This window comes from Lactuca saligna, chromosome 5 (assembly GCF_052625555.1).
Source record: "Lactuca saligna cultivar CGN05327 chromosome 5, ASM5262555v1, whole genome shotgun sequence".
Lineage (NCBI taxonomy): Eukaryota > Viridiplantae > Streptophyta > Magnoliopsida > Asterales > Asteraceae > Lactuca > Lactuca saligna.
Genome location: NC_136421.1, coordinates 45,686,836 through 45,711,942, shown reverse-complemented (window position 1 = coordinate 45,711,942; position 25,107 = coordinate 45,686,836). Strand labels below are relative to the sequence as shown.

General features: G+C 37.0%; 2 protein-coding genes across 3 annotated transcripts; one reads left to right on the top strand and one right to left on the bottom strand.

Moving 5' to 3' along the window:
• Positions 1-15,701: 15,701 nt before the first annotated feature.
• LOC145044898 (uncharacterized) lies at positions 15,702-17,505 on the top strand. Of its 2 annotated transcripts, none has more exons than XM_078993249.1 (2): positions 15,702-16,746; positions 17,156-17,505. In XM_078993249.1, exon 1 carries the CDS (start codon positions 15,860-15,862, stop codon positions 16,715-16,717), a length of 858 nt encoding a protein of 285 aa, XP_078849375.1. In that variant the 5' UTR covers positions 15,702-15,859; the 3' UTR covers positions 16,718-16,746; positions 17,156-17,505. The 2 variants fall into 2 exon arrangements, with proteins under 2 accessions (XP_078849375.1, XP_078849374.1); XM_078993248.1 differs by having other exon boundaries at positions 16,876-17,505.
• Positions 16,801-19,176, bottom strand: XBCP3 (xylem bark cysteine peptidase 3). The gene is made up of 5 exons (XM_078993247.1): positions 18,608-19,176; positions 17,884-18,119; positions 17,657-17,797; positions 17,133-17,564; positions 16,801-17,030 (listed from the first exon to the last, which is right to left on the bottom strand). Exons 1-5 carry the CDS (start codon positions 19,029-19,031, stop codon positions 16,935-16,937), a joined length of 1,329 nt encoding a protein of 442 aa, XP_078849373.1. The 5' UTR covers positions 19,032-19,176; the 3' UTR covers positions 16,801-16,934.
• Between the last annotated feature and the right edge of the window lie 5,931 nt (positions 19,177-25,107).

Genomic DNA, 25,107 nt, shown 5'->3' with positions numbered 1-25,107 from the left:
AAATTGCATGCCTATATATGTATATTTATATGAGTAATGTTTAAAAGACTTAGGAAGGCTATCCACCCTATTTCCTTTTCGCGCTTGAGATGTGGTCTGGTAGGATATCGGGTACCCGTCCGAAGGTCGTTTAAATATTAGTTAAATATCATGTGTACATATGTAGTCATAAAGGTTCTTCCAGTTCAATCAATACCCTTGGGTAGCAAGGGTATACATCCATGTCCATACGTACCAGTTACATAACTAGTAAACTACCATAGGGGAAGTTTAGGAAGATACTAGAACTATTACTCGAACACAATATCATAGTATGAGTCAGTTCATTCATGAGTCAATACTTACTACTATAAGAACATATACAACTATACTAGAGAGGAACATATACAACTATACTAGAGAAGAACATATACAACTATACTAGAGAAGAACATATACAACTATACTAGGAAGAGAACATATACAACGATACTAGAACAAGTAACATTACATTACATATACATGAATACGTTAATAATTGTGATCCACTGTATTGGGGCATGCCTTAAATGTCATGGCCCGAGTTGTAGCCAAAATTCTCTTGGAGGGAGAGCGTGAGTTTGTGTATAGATCTATACTGGATTGACTATCCTACACCTTGTTGCTAGCTACAGCCGGACCTGCAGGTCTACGGGTGCCAAACGTCATTCCGTTTTACGACCATTCGTATGTCGTTGTTACCAATCAATAGTATGGTGCAATTAATCACATAATACCTTAATATAAATCCGGTTTAAGGTAGTTAGTACAGCAGTAGTTCCTATAATACAACACTACAGTACTACATTAATTTCCCCTTTTCATATATTTAGTGATCATTTCACTTAAACATTTAATGTAAAAACTATATTTTGATAATGATAGTTACACTTGGGAAAATTACACACTTTTACAAGAAACGAACATTTAGAACAGTTAAGTCTTGGTCGAAGACACCTTTATATAAAGTAGGAATCATAGGGATTTCTAGGGTTTTTCAAACGTTTACAGTTGTTTTACAAACATTTTTATACTTATAGTTCATCTACATTTTTCTATACTTACAATTCATTTACAAACAATTTCTTACATACAAATTAAGACACTAAATTACTTATGATCTCACCAGCTCCAATGCTGATACTCGCTTTCAAAATTACTTGTATCCTCAGGTCATCTATAGACAGGTACCGATGCAAGGTTTAGAGAAGATGGAGCTCGCTCAAGACTCATCTCTCATTTTGATTTATGCTTTAGTGTCTATTATAATTTGACAGATGACACTTGTATTAAAATTATATTATTAATGCAATGGATGATGTTGTTGCTTGCTGTCACACCCCAAAACCGGAACGGCGGAAACGTTCTGGGGTGGATGACGTCATGTCAAGTATCACAACACATGCATTATAGAAATCAAAGTACAACAAAACATTGCATTAATAGTAATAGTTTTACAAGGTTACATTACAACAATTTAAAGTAATACAAGTAATAGAATAAATACAGCGTGGTACTAAGCTATCTTCATCAACAGCTCCGGGGATGTACCTGTCTAATGCTAACCTGAGAATACAAGTTATTTGAAAAGCGAGTATCAGCATTTTTACAATGCTGGTGAGTTCATAAGTATTTAGTGTCATTTAGTCAAATAACTTTATAAAGCAGTAGTTTAAGTGATTTCAGTGTATTAGTGTTCTTTCCAGAAAATCCTATATTTTCTTTAATAAAAGCAGCCTTCTACCAAGATTGGTCAGTGTAATGTGGTAAGAAGAAGTTTCCCTTAATTGCTAATAATATCAAAATACTGAATTTGATTATTAAAGAAAGCAGAGGCATCAGGGAATAACATATGCCTCAGCAGTGAGGACTGCTGACTAAGGCAAAAGAGTCATAGACTCCAGGAAAGTATCGAATTAACGACACGCCTGGTTCAGTCTAACAAATGGAGAAACAGACCCCCGAAGGTACCAAATGAAAGGTACAACTGGTAAGGTCTAAAACAGTGAACGCAGACCGAAGACAATACCAAATGGAAGGTACATCTTGCAAGGTCATAACAATGAAGACAGACCGCAGACGTTACCAAATGAAAGGTACATCTCGCAAGGTCAAAACAGTGAAGACAGACCACAAACGATACCAAATGAAAGGTACATCTTGAAAGGTCAAACAGAGATAACAGACCCCAGACGATATCAAACGAAAGATACATCTAGCAAGGTCAAAACAGTGTGACTCTGAAAAAGGTGACATCAGCATACAGTGTAAATCGATGACAAAATACTGTTACCTTAAAGCCATGAATTATAAGGCAACCCAGGATACTCGTAACCATACTGACTAGAGTTCTAGACGCTTTACAAGCATCTATATAATGTAACATTTGTCACCCCTTGGCTTGGTAGGCCGTGGACTGTAGCTAGCAGTCAGGGTGCGGGGTTGTCAATCCCGTATAGGCCTATACACACAATGTCCGCTCTCCCTACAGGAGACTCTGGTTACCAAATAGACGATGGAGAAGCCGCGTCCCGAAGATGCATCCCAAATAGAGGATAGTGTGTTACTAGGAGGGAGTGGGTTTCTTATGTAAGTGTAGACTAGAGGTATAGACTCTTAACTGAATTGACTGAAGAAAACTCGTATGTCTATGCTCGTATACGTAATATATAACTAATGAATCGAACGACCTTCAGATGGACATCCGATCCCACCAGACCACATCTCAACGAAGAAAAGGAAATAGGGCGGACAAGCCTTCCTAAGTCCTTCAATCATTATTTATATGCATCTATACAAGCATAACATACATCTAACTACGCTTGAGTGTGTATCATATGGTGAAGTATAAGTGTACAGTGGAACATCTGAGTCGTGAAGTATAAGTGTACAGTGGAACGTCTGAGTCGTGAAGTATAAGAGTACAGTGGATCATCCGAGTCGTGAAGTATAAGTGTACAGTGGAACATCTGAGTCGTGAAGTATAAGAGTACAGTGGAACATCTGAGTCGTGAATTATAAGAGTACAGTGGAACATCCGAGTCGTGAAGTATACGTGTATAGTGTGGGATAATCGAACCATGAAGTATAAGCGTACCAAGTATAAGTGTATCACGAAGCACAGACGACAATAAGTGATGTAAGAACGTCTATCAAGTATAAGTGGAGTAAAGTCGTTATCCAGTATAAGTGAAGGAGAAATCGTATCACTAAGTAAGAGCATGAATAAGTATAAGCGTCATCAAGTATAAGCGACTATAGGTATAAGTGAAAATGTTACCGAGTCAGAGTATAAAATAAGTATAAGTGAAGCAGCAGTATTTTATAAGTAAAAGTACACGTCGAAAAGGGAAATCTTTAATGAAAAATCTTTATGTACAGAGAAAATCACAAATTGTATTCCTTCGTAAAATACGTTTAAAACCTTAGAGGATCTTTCATAAACCAGTTTAGAATGAATTTGAATAAATCAGTATAAGTAAAAGTTATGAAACAGGTAAAAGTCATTTTAGTGTCCCACTCGGTAAAACAGTGTAAAGTGGTAAAATCTTGTGCATGCGGGTTATCAATCATATGTGATTGACATGATAACTGGCATGTTTAACTTGTATTCCCCCCCCCCCTATAAAACATTAAAAAGCATTTAAAAGGTTCATTCAGGGGTATGAACTCACCTGGTGTAAGTAGGTCCAACGAGAGTGCTGTTTGGGCGTTCGGTGCCACGTAAGGACTCGAACACACTCAATGACCTATTTAACATATGATAACATATGTTCACATAAAATTAGTATATTTAATGCTACTTACACAAATATACGCGCTCAAAGGAGCGGAAAACACTTTTGGCTAAGTGTTTGGGGTCCCGGGTAGCGTTTAAGGGTGCTAAGGGCCTCCTATCAGTTGTGGAACTTTGCTAAACTCAAATATCAAGTGTGTGAATGGGTTTAAAGCATTAATATGGACCATTTTGGAGTTTACGGCCTAACCCAAGGGAGTTTACGTCCGTAAACTCCCAAGGTCATATTCTTGGGTGTTTAATGCTTCTAGCTTGCTCATGGGATTTTTCTAAGGACTTTTCATAAAAGGCATGAGTGGGTTTGAGGCCTCTAAGGGCATGAACTATGAGTTTACGGCCAAGGAACCACTCCTAAAGGAGTTTATGGCCGTAAACTCTAATCCTTAGAGTTTTGGGAAGTTTAAAGCCCCTAATGCCTTTCTAGTGATTTCTAATGAAGTGTGATGCCATTTTGGGGGATTAAAACTACCAGTTGAGTGTGTTTTGGGGAGTTTACGGCCTAGACAATTTCTTGGGCCGTAAACTCCTTTTTACCCCTCTATTTCATGTGTTTTAAGTCCTTAAATCCTTTCTAGCATTTTATAGAAATAGTCTAAGGCCATTTGGGGGACAAAAACCAACATTTTGGGCATGTTTGGGGAGTTTACGGCCTTGGAATAGACTTGGACCGTAAACTCCTTTTTATCCTTCATTTTGATGTGTTTAATTGATCTAAACCCAAATATCAAGTCCCTAAATTATGTATGAGGCCCTAGGATGAGTTTGGAGTGCATTTGGGACCTTTTAACATGATTTTGAGGTGTTTACGGCCTAAGCTTGTGCTTGGGCCGTAAACTCTCTTTTAACCCCCAAATCCATGAGTTTTAATGTTTAAACACTCCTAGGCTAATACCTCAATTTATTTCCAAGCCATTAGGGACAAGTTTGGGTCATTTTGGCCTTGTTTTGGGTGTTTATGGCCTAAGGAGGTTCTTAGGCCGTAAACTCCTTTTCCATAGCTTCTAAGTCCGATTTTTAGGCTATAAACACAAATCAATATGTTTAGAATAAGCTAGGGTAAGTGGACTCACAATTTGGAAGCGTTTGGTTGTGGTTTCGGGGCGAAAACGGGTCTAGAGAGAGTGTGTAAAAAGTCTTCAATAGACTCAACTCACCCTTATATAGGGTTTTGAGTCAGGGTACAGTGGAATTCTACCCGATACTGCCGTTAAACGGGGCTTTTGGTCGCACCCGATTTAGTGGTCGTAATAATAAAACTTGACATTTTCCAAATAAATGGAAATATGTGTCCTGTGTTTTTATTTCCTTTTATCACGAATTAACAGCATATAACCATACACAATTGAAATGTTTATTAAACTTGACGACTTCTCATTAACGGAACTTTTGAACAGTGGAATTATTCCGTTAACGGTAACGGAGAAATGTAACGGGACAACTTGGGTTGTCACACTTGCTTACTACTTTTCATTGTTGTGATACTGTACATGACGTCCTCCACCCCAGAACATTTTCGCCGTTCTTGGTTTTGGGGTGCGACAGATTGGTATCAGAGCATTGTTTATAGTGAATTAAGTATATCAACCCATAAAAGATGTACTAACTATAAATACATAAGGGATTAAAAATACTCTCACAAGAGTTTATACTTTAAATAATAAAATATTTAATTAAGTATATGTGCCTGCATTCATACTAAAATCAGTGTCACTAGGATGGTACAAAAGAATTACGATTGTTGGGCAACACAGGTGTGCTTAGAGACATATGGTCAAAACTGGGAAGATATAGCTTGATCACCTATATTATCCGAGAGTTGACTAGCATGTGCCTAAGTTTAATTGTATGGTTGCAACAATGCTAAAATCTTACCAACCCTACCACAATGAGAACAGTAGAACATAACATTAAACTTAAAATACTATAGGAGTATTTGGTGTTACCATAAGTACATTATACTTGAGAACTAAAACGGGATCTTCATTACTAAGTTGATAGTTGCTAAGTGGATACACTAAGGATATATGTAATTAGGATTTTATAGACTTAGAATTTGTGAAATTTTACTTCACCCCGATTCAGTGTGAATTTGGAGTTAAGATCACTTATTCGAAGGCCTATCCTGTTTCGATTACATATAACTGGTATGCACTTCACAAATAGCGATGTAATTGATGAAGATTTTCTAAATAATTATCTAGATAGTTCGTCTAATAATTATTTTCTTACCCCAATTCTCGCATAAATAACATGGCTGGACTCCATCCCCATGGCAACCAGTACCTCCCGAATGAGGTCATTGCTGGTTGGTTTGGAGAAGAACCAGAGAATGATCATCCGATCCCTTTGAATGATCACCATGATGAAAACCCTTCGGACGGTGCTAAGTCCGAACCAAAGGTTGAGAACCTACCCCAGGCAGCTCCCGTTCCAATTCCTAACCCTCATCCGGCTTTTCATGGCCTGACCCTGAGTGGATGGAATGCTTGGAAACATGGAGCCAAGGACAAGATCAGCCCATGCCATTTAATGGCGACTGAAGCTTTTATGACCTGAGCAATGGGGGCTCAGCATGCAGAATCTTGCCAATCTTAGTCCGCAGAGTGGCCCGAAATGAGATTCAAGGCAGGATAGCCCTATACCAGATTACCGAAGTTGTCACTGATGCTAGAATGCATACCCTCCACACCATTCGTCTAGAAGATGCTCGCGAGAGATCAGAGAGAAACCATGAAACCCTGTTGCAAGCACTGGCTGAATCACAAGCCGACGTCATAGAGCTCCGAGTACGCCAAAGGGTGTACGAAAGACACCTACTTGATGTGGAACGTCAACTGGCTAAACTGAGAGTTCACCAGAGGGATGACCGTTGCCAGTAGTAGACGCTTTACTTTATTTTCCCTATTAAAAGGAATCGTTTTCTGTCTATGCCTGATGTGGAATTTTCTATGAAATTATCTTGTACTGTAAGTATTTTGGTTAGGTCTTTATGTTGTCAAGAACTATTTTCTCTGGATATGATGTAAGACCTTTACAAGGTCATTTTCCCAAACGTTTACGTCGTAAATATCAAAGATATTGACAGTCGGCTAACTTCTGTGTCATTCTTCATTCAAGTACTTTTATCATACTTTCCTTGGAGTCTATCTAAATCATGCTTTAGTCAAGTCATTGGACTATAGTAATTTAGCTCTGGAGACATTTCCAAGTCTCTTTCAGTGGTTGGATCTTGTTATTCACCAACCCATGATACCTCGGCGTGAACGACAAACGTCTTAAGACCATTCTACAAACTCACTTCCATTCCATTACTAGGACTACATCATAGGGATGTAGGTCAATCCTTCATGAACACACCTCCATTCAGTACTAGGACTACATCATAGAGATGTAGGTCAAACCTTCGTGAACATACTTCCAATTCATGCTAGGACTGCATCATAGGGATGTAGGTCAAACTTACGAGAACATAGTCTTGCCCTTTACTCGAACAAATCAAAGTACATCTAGGGTCAACCAGAATCACTCACAAAACCCTTATATTTCGTGTTACAGAATCATGTCAACATCTGGAAACAATCAGTCGAACAACGAAACCCCTATCCTCCATATCGATGCTGCTACATTACAAGCTGCAGTAGCAGCTGCTGTGACAAGCTTCCTTACGCACATCGACTCAGGTAACACAAACAAGACTGACAAAGGAGTCGAGAGTCCCGATGGTAATACCAAACCGGGAAACCCACAAATGGCAACAGTCATGGACTTGCGAAGCCGTAAGACCGAAAGGAAGAGACGATATCGTAAAGCCCTAAAGGAGCGCAAGAGAGCCCAAAGACTTGCCATGCGACAGCCACAAGTGGCAACTCCTGCAGAACGCTTTAAAAAGCAGTTTCCAAGGTGGAGTAATGAGGAAGGCACTCGTGTCCACATAAAACTGGCTAAACACCGCATTCCCATCACTAATGCTAGTACTAGCCAGGCATGCCACCAATGCGGTGAGATAGGGCACTTCAAGAAATATTGTCCTAGAACAAAGAACTCTGGTGTAGATGGAAAAATTCTCAGGATCACAGCTGCAGGAGAACCTGCTCCGAAACCACGTTAAGTAATTCAGGCGTGTTTTTGTAACAGACTTATATACTATCCAGGACTAGTTCAACTAGAGTCTTATCTTTTGCGGGATCCTGTCGGTATAGGGATGCTCGTGCTGCGTATACTTGTCTTTTGTAGTATATCTTATTCACAGCAATAGTCTTGTAGTAAATCTAAAGTACTGTAACTCTGTTCATGGTTGCACTGTTGTTTTTGTCTGTAAACGTTTTATGTTCAAATCTAATGTCCGTAAGTCTCTGTATGATTTCGAAATTATCATACGACTCGATTCAATTTGATCCTCACAAAAAAAGCTTCATACGTACGTCTCCTTATCAGTAAACATCTTTTTAGCGAAACCGTCATATCAGAACACCGAAGTACTCATGCCAGGAGTACCTCTTAGTTATTTTCTTTCCGAAGAAATCCCCGAAGTACCACTCGTGCAGTACGTCAAGTTCAATCCAAGGATTCATATGATTGATCTATCACTGAGGAATGTATACATAAGAGTGATATATAATCAAGGTTCTACAGGTTTAGAATTGATGATTCCACTTTAACTTCTTTTTCCCCGATGGGATGTGAGCTTAAAGAAGAATCAGTTATTCGACTACCTTTTCAATCTTAATTATACGACTAGTATACACGAAATTGTGATTGTGAGCCAAGTATGAATTCTAATATGAACTTCAGGACGGAGAACTATTCAACACTACGAGTAATCACATCGTCATATGAACAAACTTAGAATCTAGTATGACTCCCATAAACGGATCGCCCTACAACTTAAACACCTACGGAGACACAAGAACACCCCGGACAACTTAACGAACTACACAGAAATAGAATTAGAAGACTAGGCTTCTCACCGTGGAGAACCCCGGTCATATTCTTCCAGAGACAGATGGATTTCATCGTATGTTCCTCGGCTATCGAGGAATCCATCAAAATTTTTCATAAGAAATCGTTATCACTTCCTTGCATAGATGAAATAGTTGAGCAAACGCAAGGAAAGAATTACTTTCAGAAATGGATCTGAGATCCGAATATCGCCAGTTCGAGTGTTGGGGAAGGATGTCCGTAAGACTATCTTCCAAACTCGATGCGGACACTTCAAGTCCGTAGTGATACCCTTCGGATAGGACCAATACACCCATAGTTTTCATGAGTTATATGAGTAGGGTGCGTCTTTCTTACTTGGATCAGTTCGTCATTTCTCCATGTAATGACTTACTTATCTACCCTCGTTGTATGAAGAAACCCATGGAAACATTTCCTTCAGAGGTACTTTTCGTGAAGTTCTCTGGACCCGAGTTTTGGAATTGAAGAGTCAAAATTTCCTAAGATACACTATTAGTGATGTGGAAATTTTTGAGTACTCTTGCAATTTGTCAAAACTGTTAAGAATTTGTTGACACCGGAGACACCGACCTAAATTCGCCAAATTCTAGGTCTTACCGACCTACTATCATAGTTCATTCAGAACCCCTCACAAATTACAGAAACCTTTACGACTCTGACCCAGCAAGGGGTGGCCCTTGACTGGGAAGTTAATCAAGAAAAAGAAACCTTGGAGATTCCAAGTGAGTGACCAAGTTCTTTAGGAGAACTCACTCTGGGAATGGCTTAATACGCTTCGTAGCGCGTGGAAAGCTAAATCCAATATAGTTAGGACATTCGATATTCTTATAAGAATCGGTCCTGTGCCTCGCACAAACTAGACCTACCCCTCGAACTCAGTAGCTTACATTCTACTCTTAGCGTCTCGATCGTGAAACCATACCTTTCCGTTAGGACTCTTGTAAGTCCACTCGTCGAGATCCTCGCCTTCGTATTAGAACCGTAGTGACCCTCGACCGAGAGGTCAAGCAGACGAAGCAACGTCGTCGCCAGTTAGTGAAGGTTCGTTGGGATTCCAACCGAGAACCCGATTTCACTTAGGAACGCTAGAACCAATCGATTAGGAAGTTTACTCCTCACGACTCGATCATTCGTACATACTTCCTTACCTAAATTCTAATTTCGGGACGAAATTCCCTTCAACAGGGGGATGATGTGACAACCCGAAATTTCCATTCTGAACAAACCATTTGAAGCCAATAGAAGTAGAATAGTTACAGTGAAAATTTAGATTTCAAGTATAAGTTTGGCAGTTTTCAGGATTTACACTTAAGGAGATATCAGGAGAGTGGATGCATCAGGGTTTTGTGCAACACTGTTATTCCAATACTCTAGGATATTAGAGTTCGTTCCGAGAATAAAAATATTTTCTGCCAAAAATATCTCAGGACTATAAATAGAAAACTGAACCAAATAGTTCATTAGTGGCATTTCCAACTAGAGAAAAGCCGAATTCTCTCTCACGGATCTTCGGGTTTTTATCCCAAATCGTGAGTACTTCGATCTAGTTATATTATATACCTAAGATTGTGTATTATAACATCAAAATCGGACCAAAACCCCAAGATTTGGGAGTTTACCGCCCAAGAACACTTGGGGAGTAAACTCCATTTTAAGGGCTAAAAGTGTCCCAATGTCCCTAAAAGCCTTAGAACTCAACATAGGGACTACCACTGCATGTTTAGGACACAAAAACAATTAGGAATCAATGGTGAAAATGAGTTCACGGCCAAGGAAGTTCTTAGGCCGTGAACTCCATTTTGGTTGCCAAAATGCCTTAAAACCCTTCCTTAAGCCAAGAGACAAATTTGGATAAGTACCCTAGTGTGTTTGAGGCTAGAAAACACCAAGAAAAGGGTGTTCACGGCCGAAGATGTTCTAGGGTCGTGAACTCCAATAGATGGTGCTAAATGATGTCATAAATCCTCCTAAAGCCTTGGAAATTTGCCTTGAATTATTCCTTGTTAAATTAGAGGCTTGAAAACACCATAAACCTTCCCCTAAAGGAGATTACGGCCGTAATCTCCATGGGATATGGTCCCAGGGCCGTAAACTCCTCAAAGGAGTTAATAGGAAGCCCAAACACTTGATTTAGCCTTGAAACAATTCACCAAACTAGTTGTATAAATGATAGGCTTCATTTAGAGACCTTGTTGAGAGTTCACGGCCAGGAGTTTACTCCCTTGGGCCGTAAACTCCAAAGCATATGGTCATTTGACTATAAACTCCCATTAGAGGCTTTGTACTCCTTGGTTGCAACCCATTAGCCTCCTAGCACTTGACCATAAGTGTTTTCCCCGCGTTAAAATGTTTATACTTGTATAATTAGTGTTTTAATCACTAATTATTTATATACATATGTCTTCATGTGTAATTAGGATCATTGTGTGTGTCTAAAGTCTTCACTTGACACCAAGCACTTGTCCGATCCTTCCTTACAATAACAGTCCGTTCAATTCCAGTCACTTACTACAGGTGAGTTCATAACCCTTAATCAATGTTTTAACAGTTTTAAAATGTTTTATGGGGGGGGACGCAAGTAGAATTATGCTAGTTACTATATCAATCACATGTGATTAGTAAGGAGCATTCAAATAATTGGCTACTCATTAGCCATTTTACCAAATAGATTTCCTTCAAATGATTTTCATAAACATTTTATATGATTAAAACTCCTTATTACACTGTACATTTTACTCTGTATGTTTTATTTCAAACTTATTTACAATTGTGATTCAAACAAATGTTTCCTTATACTAAATTGTTTTATCAAACCCATGCCTTCAAACCGTTTTATAGATTGACATCAAGTCGATCTTTTCTTTAGATAATAATTATGTTCAAAGGTTTTACAAAACTTACTTTATCCTTTTATATTATAAATTGCATGCCTATATATGTATATTTATATGAGTAATGTTTAAAAGACTTAGGAAGGCTATCCACCTTATTTCCTTTTCGCGCTTGAGATGTGGTCTGGTGGGATATCGAGTACCTGTCCGAAGGTCGTTTAAATATTAGTTATATATCATGTGTACATATGTAGTCATAAAGGTTCTTCCAGTTCAATCAATACCCTTGGGTAGCAAGGGTATACATCCATGTCCATATGTACCAGTTAGATTACTAGTAAAGTACCATAGGGGTAGTTTAGGAAGATACTAGAACTATTACTAGAACACAATATCATACTATGAGTCAGTTCATTCATGAGTCAATTCTTACTACTATAAGAACATATACAACTATACTAGAGAGGAACATATACAACTATACTAGAGAAGAACATATACAACTATACTAGAGAAGAACATATACAACTCTACTAGGAAGAGAACATATACAACGATACTAGAACAAGTAACATTACATTACATATACATGAATACGTTAACAATTGTGATCCGCTGTATCGGAGCATGCCTTAAATGTCATGGCCCGAGTTGTAGCCAGAATTCTCTTGGAGGGAGAGCGTGAGTTTGCGTATAGATCTATACTGGATTGACTATCCTACACCTTGTTGCTAGCTACAGCCGGACCTGCAGGTCTACGGGTGCCAAACGTCATTCCGTTTTACGACCATTCGTATGTCGTTGTTACCAGTCAATAGTATGGTGCAATTAATCACATAATACCTTAATATAAATCCGGTTTAAGGTAGTTAGTACAGCAGTAGTTCCTATAATACAACACTACAGTACTACATTAATTTCCCCTTTTCATATATTTAGTGATCATTTCACTTAAACATTTAATGTAAAAACTATATTTTGATAATGATAGTTACACTTGGGAAAATTACACACTTTTACAAGAAACGAACATTTAGAACAGTTAAGTCTTGGTAGAAGACACCTTTATATAAAGTAGGAATCATAGGGATTTCTAGGGTTTTTCAAACGTTTACAATTGTTTTACAAACATTTTTATACTTACAGTTCATCTACATTTTTCTATACTTACAGTTCATTTACAAACAATTTCTAACATACAAATTAAGACACTAAAATACTTATGATCTCACCAGCTCTAATGCTGATACTCGCTTTCAAAATTACTTGTATCCTCAGGTCATCTATAGACAGGTACCGATGCAAGGTTTAGAGAAGATGGAGCTCGCTCAAGACTCATCTCTCATTTTGATTTATGCTTTAGTGTCTATTATAATTTGACAGAACACACTTGTATTAAAATTATATTATTAATACAATGGATGATGTTGTTGCTTGTTTACTACTTTTCATTGTTGTGATATTGTACATGACGTCCTCCGCCCCAGAACGTTTCCGCCGTTCTTGGTTTTGGGGTGCGACAACGCGTACCTCCGAAGTACGCCCCACATACTCGCATGGTTCATCCATTTTCGAGTTAACTTGGCTAGATTGACTCGGTTAGGTTGACTCAATGGGTTTATGGATTTTGACTAGTTGACTTTGAGGTGACAAAGTTTGACTTTTAAGGGTATTGTGGATATTATTGGGTTTTAATGGAATTGGTCACTTGGTGGTTGTAGGCATTTGAGTTGAGAGCTAAGATTCGGAGTCGGCCTTATCAGTTATGTGCTACTTATGAGGTGAGTTTTCCTTACTATACTTTTGGGTCGTAGGCACTAAGTTGGGCCCATTGGTTTGATAATCTGATATTGTTGATATGCTAAGTATGGGCTAGATATACATGCTAGTTTTGATATGCTAGTCTGGTAGATCTGTAGGAATACCTGTGATACTGTCTGTTTATCTGTATGTGATGTTATCTACTATCTGTTGACACATTGTATAGGTTGGGTTAAGGTTGTAATGTTCCGTGTTGTAGCCAACAAACCCTGGAGCATACCAGTTATGAGTTGAGGGCCAGGAAGGACATGCCAGACTCATACTGTGGGCTCATGAGCATTCCAGATATTAGTTGGGGGTCAGGAAGGGCATGCCAGACTCGTACTGGCGGCTTAGTGGTAGTCAGTCTGAGGACTGGTCAGGCTGGGGAGCAAGCTAGACATAAGTTGTGGGCCTAGGGGGCAAGCCAGACTTATGCAGTGGGCTCAGGGGTAATCCAATCTGTTAGCTATGGACCTATTGCATGTTGTTATTATGTTATGTGCTATTTGCTTGTGTATTTTGGGGGAACTCACTAAGCTTTAATCTTACAGTTTTGGATTGTGTTTCAGGTACCTCAGAGGATCGTGGGAAGCCGAAGGCGTGATTATGCACCTCCTCATGTTTTGTTTCATGATTTTGGGATTACTCTGATATTGACATGTTTTGGAAAATTATTTGTAAACAATGATGATTTTTGGGTTGTTATAAAAGTTTATATTTTTCATGAATTATATGGATGTTACAAGTGATAGATTGTTGTAGCTCTAAAATAGAGCTCACTTGCACAATTTATAACAAGCATGAGCATATTATTGTATAAGTGATAGCTCAATAATCAATCTTGATGAGGAATTTTATTTTTTTGAGCTAGCAGTATTGTCGAACAATTAAAGACCTACGAAGATATATTGTGAAAACATTTGTGATAAAGAAGGAATCGAGATTGACTAAGAGGACTCAATATATTCTACAATAATATCATTACATTCATGATTTCATTGAATTAAAAGAAACCCTTATTCTTAAAGTCACAAATATAATAATGTGGAATATCTATTTACAAAGCTCATGTCTTATGCCAAGCACGATGATCATGTTGCGGGCATTAGACTTAGTTGCTAGTTGCAGTAGCAACTTATTTTGTTTAGTAATATTTTAGTATTTTCAATATTGGAATATTAAACAACATTATATTTATTATGAATTAATATACATGGTATAATTGTTTTCATAAATACCATTATGTCATATATTAGCAATTTTTAATCCATGATTAGTTGTCGGCTATTCTAAGAATCGATAACTGATTATATTATGGGAATGACTATGAATTAAGACTCATGTTAAAGATTGGTTAATATTCATGGGACTAGTGATAAATATTGGATTGACCCAACCTCAAGATGTTACTTCATGAATTGGCGTTATTGAATGAATTTTGATAAATGATTTAGTCTACATATCCTTCAACAATAGATATATGATGGCTTTTGAACATGTGTAACATCATGTCTTGTAGTTAAATGTTGTTATGAATAAGACAATTATAAATGTTACTATCATATGTGATTTTAAGATTATGATGGACACATAGTTAATATGATATTCTCCTCTACTTGCTAGAGTTTGATATCGATCGGTTCCCTTGATGAATCGTTAGAGTTTGATCTCGATCGGTTCCCTTGATGAATCGAACAGACGTAAGTATATGATCATACACATATGATAACTAGTTAAGTCTATTATTGTATGTGAGTTTATAGAGCAAGAAACATATATTTATATTTATATCTATATAGTATAAAAATTGCCTCAGACCCATGGTATATATACCGTTGTACATTTATACTATGTAATTAATGATAATATATTCATTTGGGAATCATACAACTTCATCCTCATTGATTCCAATCAACTCATTCAACCTATGTGTTTTGGATGCTTTAAGAATAACCTATAATGTATAGATTGTTCCGATTTTTACATGGACATCACCTTAATCCCTTAGGCTCAAAAGCCCTACATCATAAGTTCATAACATTTCAATTTCCTCCGTTTACCATCTTTTACCATGTGAATTCAATTATATCATCGTACATTTGTCCTTTTTATAAAAATACCACTTAGCTCACTTTTATTTCATCCCCCAGATTACTTATTATATCTTGTTCGATAGGATTTCTAAAAATCAAATGACATTATTGTCAAAAATATCTTTTGTTGTAAATGCTATAAATTTTCCACGTGTGAAATAGATAACCACATAAGAAACTACAAAAATCAGAAACAAAAACTCTTATCCACATCATACGGTCTCTCCAAAACCACCAAAACCTTTACTTTCTCTCTCTAAATTTTTCTAGAGAGAGAGAGAGAGCTTCAATTTCATCATCTTCTTCTTCTCCCCCCCCCAAATGCGCAGTGTCGTTCTCTCTTTCGAAACCACACATTAATGGCTCTCCCTCAACTCCTCCCTTCCCCTTCTTCCTCTTACTTCACCCACCACAACAACCCTCGCTTAAACCCCCACCACACCCTCTCATTTTCACTTAACTCAAAAATCTCCCCTCCCCAACTCCATCGCCGCCGTCACCGGAACTCCACATCCTCCCTCCGCTGCTCCTCCTCCTCTGAACGACACGAAAACATCGCATCTACTAATTCGAATGACATCGTGGAGCTGCCTCTTTTCCCTCTCCCACTAGTCCTCTTCCCCGGCGCCATCCTCCCTTTACAGATCTTCGAATACCGTTACCGTATCATGATGCACACTCTCCTCCAAACCGACCTCCGTTTCGGCGTCATCTACACCGACGCAACCTCCGGCACGGCCGACGTCGGATGCGTCGGCGAGGTAGTGAAACACGAACGTCTCGTGGACGACCGGTTTTTTATCATATGTAAAGGTCAGGAACGTTTCCGCGTGACAAAAATCGTCCGCACGAAACCCTATCTTGTGGCGGAGGTGGTGTGGTTGGAGGACCGGCCGTCGGGGAACGGAGAAGAGGATTTAGAAGGCTTAGCAAGCGAAGTGGAGAGCCATATGAAAGACGTTATCAGGTTATCGAATCGATTGAATGGAAAACCAGAGAAGGAAGCCGGAGATTTACGCCGGAATCTATTTCCGACGCCGTTTTCGTTTTTCGTAGGGAGTACGTTTGAAGGCGCGCCGAGGGAACAGCAGGCGTTGCTTGAATTGGAGGATACGATGGTGAGGTTGAAGAGAGAGAAGGAGACGTTGAAGAATACTCTTAATTATCTATCCGCTGCTTCTGCTGTAAAAGATGTGTTTCCATCATCATCTTCATGATTCATGAAATCCAAGATATGATTTTATAGGTACTGATGAATTAGTTCTTTTCAATTTTGATTTTGTGGATTTCCTATACTCCCTTTATATTGTAAAGATTCTGATAAATAGTATTGAAATTATTCTCTGCTTTACAAATCGTTTTGATTCATATTCAGAATCTACAATGAATCCGAATAATTTAGAGCAAAATTCTTTGATGATGAACACATAACCTTTAAAAGTATTGGTTATGGAGGGAACTCCGGCCACCTGAGTTGCCAGAATCGCCGTTCTTCTTGGGCTGTATTGCTAACGTCCCATTGTTTGTTTGCTGCAATCATGTCAATCGCAATTCACTGATGATAATTGAATAAGAGAAATCGCATAAATTCACAAATGATTTGGTCATAAATCAAGAAGGGAAGAAACTAACCTTGAGACACAAGTTTCTTTCAGAATCACAAATGGGATAATCAGAAGGGCAACAATGACGATGATCTTTACAGCATACAGCAGCATTCAACTCACAGCAAGTCCATTTCAAGCAAATCCCAAGAACATTTGAAGCACAACAGCATGTTTCACCTTCACTACACCATGAAAACAGATTACATTTAACTGGTTTTGGGGTAGGTGAAGGAGGTGGATTAGGGCTAGTTTTGATTGGGTAAGAAGCAAGCATGTTGATCCCACATAGACCATGTGAATCCCCTGTATTACGTGCCATGTACATGTAACCATTTATCCCCCATGATTTTCCCCATGAGTTCTTTATAATCCAGTAATCAACTCCATCTTTTGAATCGTATCCAACTATTAATACTGCATGGTCTAAAGCAGTTGAACATGGCCCCGTGAATATCCCCTGGTGTCATCAGTTTAATGAAGCCATTTAAATCATAAAAATTACCAAAATGACCTTTTCAATTGATTTGTATACTATACTAAGTTACTAACCTTTGAGTACAACTGAAAGGCTCTTTCACTTCCACATATACCCACACTCACAGGTTGATTTGCAACAGCTTTAAGTAGCTGATCTTCATTGTTTTCAGGAATATCATTGTAACCATCAATGGTGACAATGTTTCTCTTTCTCTGCGGTTTACAAAACAAGAAAACAATGGGGTTAATGCCTAATGAATTATGAACATAAAGATAGATCACTAGATACTAGTGATTACTTTGTTTTTATTGCAAGAAGTTTGTTTGGCTTGATATGGGTAATCATCTTCAGTATCAATTCCCTTGTTTTTTATTACAAATTCATAGGCGTAATCCATGAGTCCACCCTCACAACCACTGTTGAAGCTTTTGTCACAATCAACCAGCTCCTGTTCAGAAAGGCTGATGAGGGATCCTGTTACGATTTGATTGATTCCTTCCATTGCTCCTGTGGCTGAGAATGACCAGCATGCACCTGTTCAACAAAACCAGATTTTTCTTGCTCAATATATAATGAAAATGAAGATAAAACCTAATTGCATAATGTAAATCATGAGGAAATCATTCTGGAGGGTGATTATCATTTCAATTTAATAAGAGAAAGGCTAATTCATTTTGAGATGGAGATGGTAAATGCATGCAATCATGCTCTATCAGATCATCAAACAAACATGAAGAGATAGATTGTTGGTCGGCATCGGAGGTTTCCATGGAGAACAAGTAAAATATGATAGAGAAATAACATCAAAATAGTCTTTGAACAAAAGTGAAAACTAATATCTCAAATAATCACCACAGAGCCTCATCTCTGGGGTATCAAAATCAGAACAAGGATTAACCTACAACCGAAATCATAGACGATTCATTGACCTAGATGTATTGAATATTCCAAGCAATAGAAAGCGAAACCTAATTGCAATAGATGAAAATAATTTGAACAGATATATATACATAAACACATACCACAACTCCCTTGATCTTTGACATTAGTAACTGCTCCTTTATCCCTCCAATCCAAAGATTTAGGTAAATAACTGGATGATTCAATCAACGAACTACCGCGATTAAGCCTAATGAGATCATCGGAAGCAGCAGACGCGGAGAGGCCGCGTAATCGAGCAAGTTTGAACTCGTGGTGAGTGAGATCGGCAAAGGCATTGAGAGAAAGCGTATAAGAAGAATTGGAATTACTGTTGTGACGAATAATGTAAGCGTAGTTGTCTTCGAAAACATTGAACCTGTAAAGGTTCTCTTCTTCGGTGGAATAGGATTTCCCGTGTTGCTGGCACCATTGTCGGAAGAGATCAGAGGTGTACGACGTTGAAAGGGAGGTAAACGGGAAGAGGAAGAAGAAGAAGAGAGCTGAAATCCACCATAGCCAACCCATTTTCAGAGAGGCAAGCGGTTAGTGTGTGAGTCTGTGTGGGGATTGGGGGTTGTTCTGAAAGGGCGGAAAGTGGTGACCGGAAACTTGGGGAAATGTTTGGAATTTGGTGGGATGAATCATGAATGGTTTATCGTTAAGTCAAAGTCGATCTTTAGTCGATGCAAAGATGTTCTCCACGTGTTAATTATCTTCTTTCTTTTTAGAGTAATTGCAAATTTGGTCCTTTAGTTTGCTGAAAAGCATGGACAAGGATAAAAAAATAAAATACAAAAATGTTAAAAAATTTTAAAATTTTAAAAGTTAAATTTTTTTTTCTAAGTTTTTAGGTTTTGTTTGAAAAGTTATATTAAGTTCTTTATAAATATTGTCAATAATATTCAATATTTATTACAAATTCAAAAACTTAAAAGTATATAATTTTATGTTTACAACGAAATTAATCCAAGTTAAGAACTAATCATTGCTCTTTATGTTAATTTATAAAATAATTACGAATTTCATAAATTAACCAGCTTTACAATAACTAAAACCAATTGGTGTGACTATTCACATAAAAACATAAATTTAAATATTTTATTAAAACCAAAACATGAATAGGTTAAAGTCAAAATCTAAAACATTAATCCGATATAATGAATCACACATAGTCGAATTAAGAATCAGAACCGGAATATAAAGGTTTTTAGCCAATCATGGCTAAAACGTGAATCCATAGATATGGTTGATAGGAGTTTTACAAATTAATTTATAAAAATACTGAATAGCAGTTGCATAATGTGTTCGTTAGTGTTTCTTTGCTCCCAAACTCGTCTTATGCTGCTCCATTTTGAGAATTACCGAGATAATGACATGTGTGTGTGACTTGCTTAAGTCAACTCAACGAACAAATGTAAAACAACCGTGTCACCAAACTCGGAGACCAAATGTTGACTTTGACATTTTAACTCGACTCAACCTAATTTAATACAAGGCGTATTTAACTCAACTGAGTTGAACTTCTAGAGTGTCAAAATGTGTTTTTTGATGTACTCGATCGAGTCAAATCCTAGGCAAAGCCTAACTCGACCTTGTAATCTTCTATAAATGATTATTTCTTTGAATCTTTTTGACTTTTACATATCAGCTACATTCTTCATGAAACTTGACCAATAGCTTCTGAACAACATCCTAAGAGTGTTCCAAACTTCGAACCACATTAAGACGTTTAAAAAGCATGCAAAGAAAATGTTACACGAATTTACATAAAAGTCCTAAAACATACAAAATGCATAACATATAAAACCTAAAAGTGATGTAAATAGATGGAATAAATGTCCTTAACTATGCATAAAATGCACTTAAACACATATGTATAGTGATAAAGAGAGATACAAAAGATAGATGGATAGAGTGAGTGTTGCCGGCCTATTTCCTTTTTTAATTATAAATACATGGGAAAATGATTTAGAAGGATAACTAACTCTTATCTGTGTTTACATATTGACAACTTTTTCTTTTTTATACATAATAAAGCAACTAACTTATTTTAACTGTTTAAATTACACCAATATTACCGGTTAATACCTGTTTTAACCGATAACTCAAAGGGAAAATGACTTAGGAGGGTAACTACCTCTTATCCGTGTTCACAAATTGACAACTTCTTATTTTTTGTACATAAGAAAACAACTAACTTGTTTTAACTGTGTAACATCCCAAAAATCATGAACAAAAATTTCGTTTTTAATTTAATACTAAAACCATAATTGTCAAACCATTAATTTAATACTCCGGCATCGGGTCCTGCCCGGCATCAGGCCCCGTCTAGCATCGAGCCCCGCTCGGTATACAAATCTGTCTCTCTTAGGCCCCGCCCACTAAACATATGCAATCATATAACATGCTAACACATAAAGAAACATAATTTATTGTATCCCTGTCCTAAGAAACATACTCAGCTAATAATGAGATACAGAACTTTGTCCGTACTCAACTAGTTCCAGCCAGGGCTTCAACAGTGCAAGGTGACTCTCCTCACTGTGTGAATATGTCTAAGGCCACAATGTCAGCCCATGTAGTCTATGGGTAGGAAGACCCGGGGGTTAGCCCTAGGCATTGTATGCTAGTATGTTATTCCAAACCAAGGTCCGATGTCGGGGTGGGTGCCCGAGGAATGTTTGCATGTTAGATTATACTTGTTGTCTATGTGATACTTGTATGTGCCTGGTAAGGAGGTGAGTGTGGGCGAGGTCCCATATCTCATCACTAGCTGAGTACGGACGATGTTCCGTATCTCATTATTAGCAGAGTATGTTTCTTAGGACAGAGATATAGTAGAGTATGTTTCTTTATGTGTTAGCATGTTATATGACTGTATGTGTTTAGCGGGTGGGACCCGGAGACAGGCGGGGCCTAAGAGAGACAAAACTATATACCGAGCGAGGCTCGATGTCAGGCAAGGCCTGATGCCGGACGGGGCCCGATGTCAGAGTTTTAAATTAATGGTTTGACAATTATGGTTTTAGTATTATATTAAAAACGAAATTTTTGGTTATGATTTTTGGGATGTTACACAGTTAAAACAAGTTAGTTGCTTTCTTATGTACAAAAAATAAGAAGTTGTCAACATGTGAACACGAATAAGAGGTAGTTACCCTCCTAAGTCATTTTCCCTTTGAGTTACCGGTTAAAACAGGTATTAGCCGGTAATATTGGTGTAATTTAAACAGTTAAAACAAGTTAGTTGCTTTATTATGTACAAAAAAGAAGAAATTGCCAATATGTGAACACGGATAAAAGGTAGTTACCTTCATAAGTCATTTACCCTAAATACATTAATGTTAATATAAAAATATAAAAAAACGAATTAAAAAGGAAAATAGTAATTTCAAGTTAGTTGTATATTAAATCCGTAAACATAAAATTAAAATGATAATAATATGGGTATGCCTGTGACCTAAGTAAACATACAATTATTAACTTTGATACAGTATGTTTTTTGGAATTCAAACATGAAATTAGAAGTGATTATGTATTTTCCTATTGATTTAGTAAGATATGTGAAAAATATTGTGAATAACTCAGTGGTTCATGTTCATATTCCGACATTACCCAACCCATGTGGCAATGAAACCATAACATAAGGATTCGTCGATTTACAAAAGTTTACCCAAAAATTCTAGAAAGTTTCATTTCCAAAATAATCATTATTTTAATTAAAGTTTACAGCAAACAATGCTTACAGTTTGAGTGATAATTTATCTTCTCATTATTAAAATTATTTTTACAAACAACAAGCTCGATCCTTTAGATCTAACACTTACTTGCCTCTCACTAGATTAGTGGGATTAATTTTTTTTTTTTTTGCAGTAAGGACTACGATCAAACGATAGTTGTGAGAGACTGAGAGTATTTGCATAGTAACCATTTCGTAAACATTTTCGAAATAACTACCAAGTAATATATTATAGTTATTTGAAGGACTTCATTGTGTAAATCATCATATTATTAACAAACAAGTAAAATAGCGAAAAGAAATCATGGGCAACTTATTTTATACCATCTCATAAATATTTACAAATTCACTAAATAGTTCTTCAAGTAGATATTCAAGAACATAACTAGATTAAACTAAAAGAATATAGTTACTAGTTGACCTTAAACAATTTTGGAAAAAATATTTTTGAATAACGTTAGCATCAATATCGATGAAATAGGTTTAAGTACATAATTTGACGTATTTTACAAAATATTTATATGTTGGTGAAACTTGAAACCTATACTCTATTTGGTTTGTCACCCTATTCATTATTGCTATCTAGAATATCTAGAACATTTTCCTTTTTCTCTTTTTTCTCTAAGATTATGAGAATGATGTCATTTTTGCAATGACCATGTTAGCTCCACGTAAGATTTATAACAATTATATCATTATTTTTTTGAACAACAACAAAATATATATTAAAAAACCTAAAACCAAATTCGAACAAGAAGCTAGAATACAAAGCATGTCAAGGTAGGATTGGATTTTGTAACCACACAATCCAATTTATCCTAGCCTTAGAGTTACAATCATATCATTATTTATCATGACAATGGACATATACCATTTTTCTATGGCAGATGAGAAGAGAAGGAAAGAGAGAGTGAAAAGAGTATGGGAAACGAGAGATACTTACACATATATGTTGAGCTTAACGTTTTTCTCCTTTTACCATTTTCACGAGACAATGGTCATAGTAGCATAAAGAGCCACATCATCTTTGTCATACCCTTGCCACACACACTCAAGTAGTCTAAAGATCACATTAATATAAAGTCAAAATTAACCAACTGAGTCCAAATAAAAGTTGTAGATTATGTCGCTACCTACGCATGGATATAAAGAACGTAAAAAATGAAGCTCGTATGTGAAATTTATAGATTTTAGAAGATAATTAAATTTTAGATTAAACCTCGAAGTGTCACGTGACAAGATCTAGGCCACTACTTCCTCCCCACGACTTTGCACGAGATGGAGACATGTGGCATGAGTAATTGAGTACGCCCAACGTACTTCTATTTTACCTATTACGCTCTACGTAACGTTGAGTACGCCCAACATACTGGGCACTGGGCAGCCTATAAATAGAGCTCGTTTTTCACTCATTTCTCTACACTGCTTCAACCCGTTCTCTCCCAAACACCCCCAAACCCTCTAAGCATTTCCCTAGCAACTCCTAGGTGTTACTAGCGAGCCCAGGAGCGTCAGAAAGCCCTAGAAGAAGAGCTTTCGGCTCAGAAGTTATGCCCGTACAGAGCCTGGTTCCTCGCTAAACCCCCCTTGTAAGTGAGTTATGCTTACCTAACTTTAAGTATAACTTATGTTTAAGTTCATTATAGTTATTATGAACCTATAAACAAGATTTCTTAGTGATTCAAGGCTGTTATACTGATTGATCTACTTATGGGGATGATGTCTAGGTTGTGATTTAGTGAAGTGTTTAAAGTGAGATTTCCAAACAGTATATTTCATATACTAAACTCCGATATGATCCTTACCTAGTTGTTCCTTACTTTTTTTTGAAGGATCATTAGATCATGAAGTATACTTTGAGTTAATGATGAATATAGACTAATAATTAGTCGCAAGACTAAAACTTCGCGGTAATAATACTAGGTTACATCAAAGGAAAAGACAGTTGCTAGAAGCGAAGCGCTGCCCGAGTTTCGAGTCGTCACTTTAATAAGTGAGTGCATAGTTACTTTCATCTTACACATAGATATGAAGTATTTAATATAAATTACATGTTATACGTGCATATTATATGTGTTCTTAATATCTATGCTGGATGAACGATTTATATATGTTTTAGTTGATTTAAACCGCATATCTATTTTATACATATAAATATGTTGGGTAAATATGGGTAGATAATATAGATGATGAAAGTTGAAATAAATGATGAGAGACATCGATGTTAAATTTTATCCAATCATCTATCGGAGTATAGATGACGATACAGACTATTCTAGAAAGTCTAGTGGAACGCTGGCAGACTTGCAACATGTATGTGTTTTTGAACTACGTGTTCACCAGGTGTACTACATCCCCCTCATGGTTGCTTTAATGAGATTTATTGATGAGGAATCCGATAAGCAGTATTGTCTTCCCGATGATAATCCTTAGGCTAGGTCCCTTGAATTAGATACTTTAGGGACATAAAGTGGGGATAACGGGAACGGGTAATCGGGTTGAATGATTTGATGGGATTAAAGAACTTAATTATTGTGGGTTGAAAATCTTATGTGCTCATCAGACTCCCAAGCTTGACCTACTCAATTTATTGCATTACAACCTTTACAGGTAGTGATATAAAAGGACATGTGTGATGATCCGATGAGAGATCCATAAATTATAGGCCGTTAGAATAATAGATGTTTTTAAGGCATGTACTATTTCTGTTTATGCTTATGTATTGTATTGACGATGACATCCCACCGTTTTTAATATAATTAAAATACATTTATTCGAAAATGCTTTGATAATATCTTTATCATATTATTAGGAACAAATTACGCAATATTATTCTTAAAAGGATACTCTGATTTTTAATAA

Excerpts from the sequence above, each read along its gene's own strand:
- LOC145044898 (XM_078993249.1), top strand. The coding sequence starts at position 15,860 with ATGGCTCTCCCTCAACTCCTCCCTTCCCCTTCTTCCTCTTACTTCACC.
- XBCP3 (XM_078993247.1), bottom strand. The coding sequence starts at position 19,031 with ATGGGTTGGCTATGGTGGATTTCAGCTCTCTTCTTCTTCTTCCTCTTC. Across the intron at positions 17,798-17,883 it reads CTTCTTGCAATAAAAACAAA|AGAAAGAGAAACATTGTCAC; the intron begins GTAATCACTAGT and ends TGTAAACCGCAG. Across the intron at positions 17,031-17,132 it reads AAAGAAACTTGTGTCTCAAG|CAAACAAACAATGGGACGTT; the intron begins GTTAGTTTCTTC and ends ACATGATTGCAG.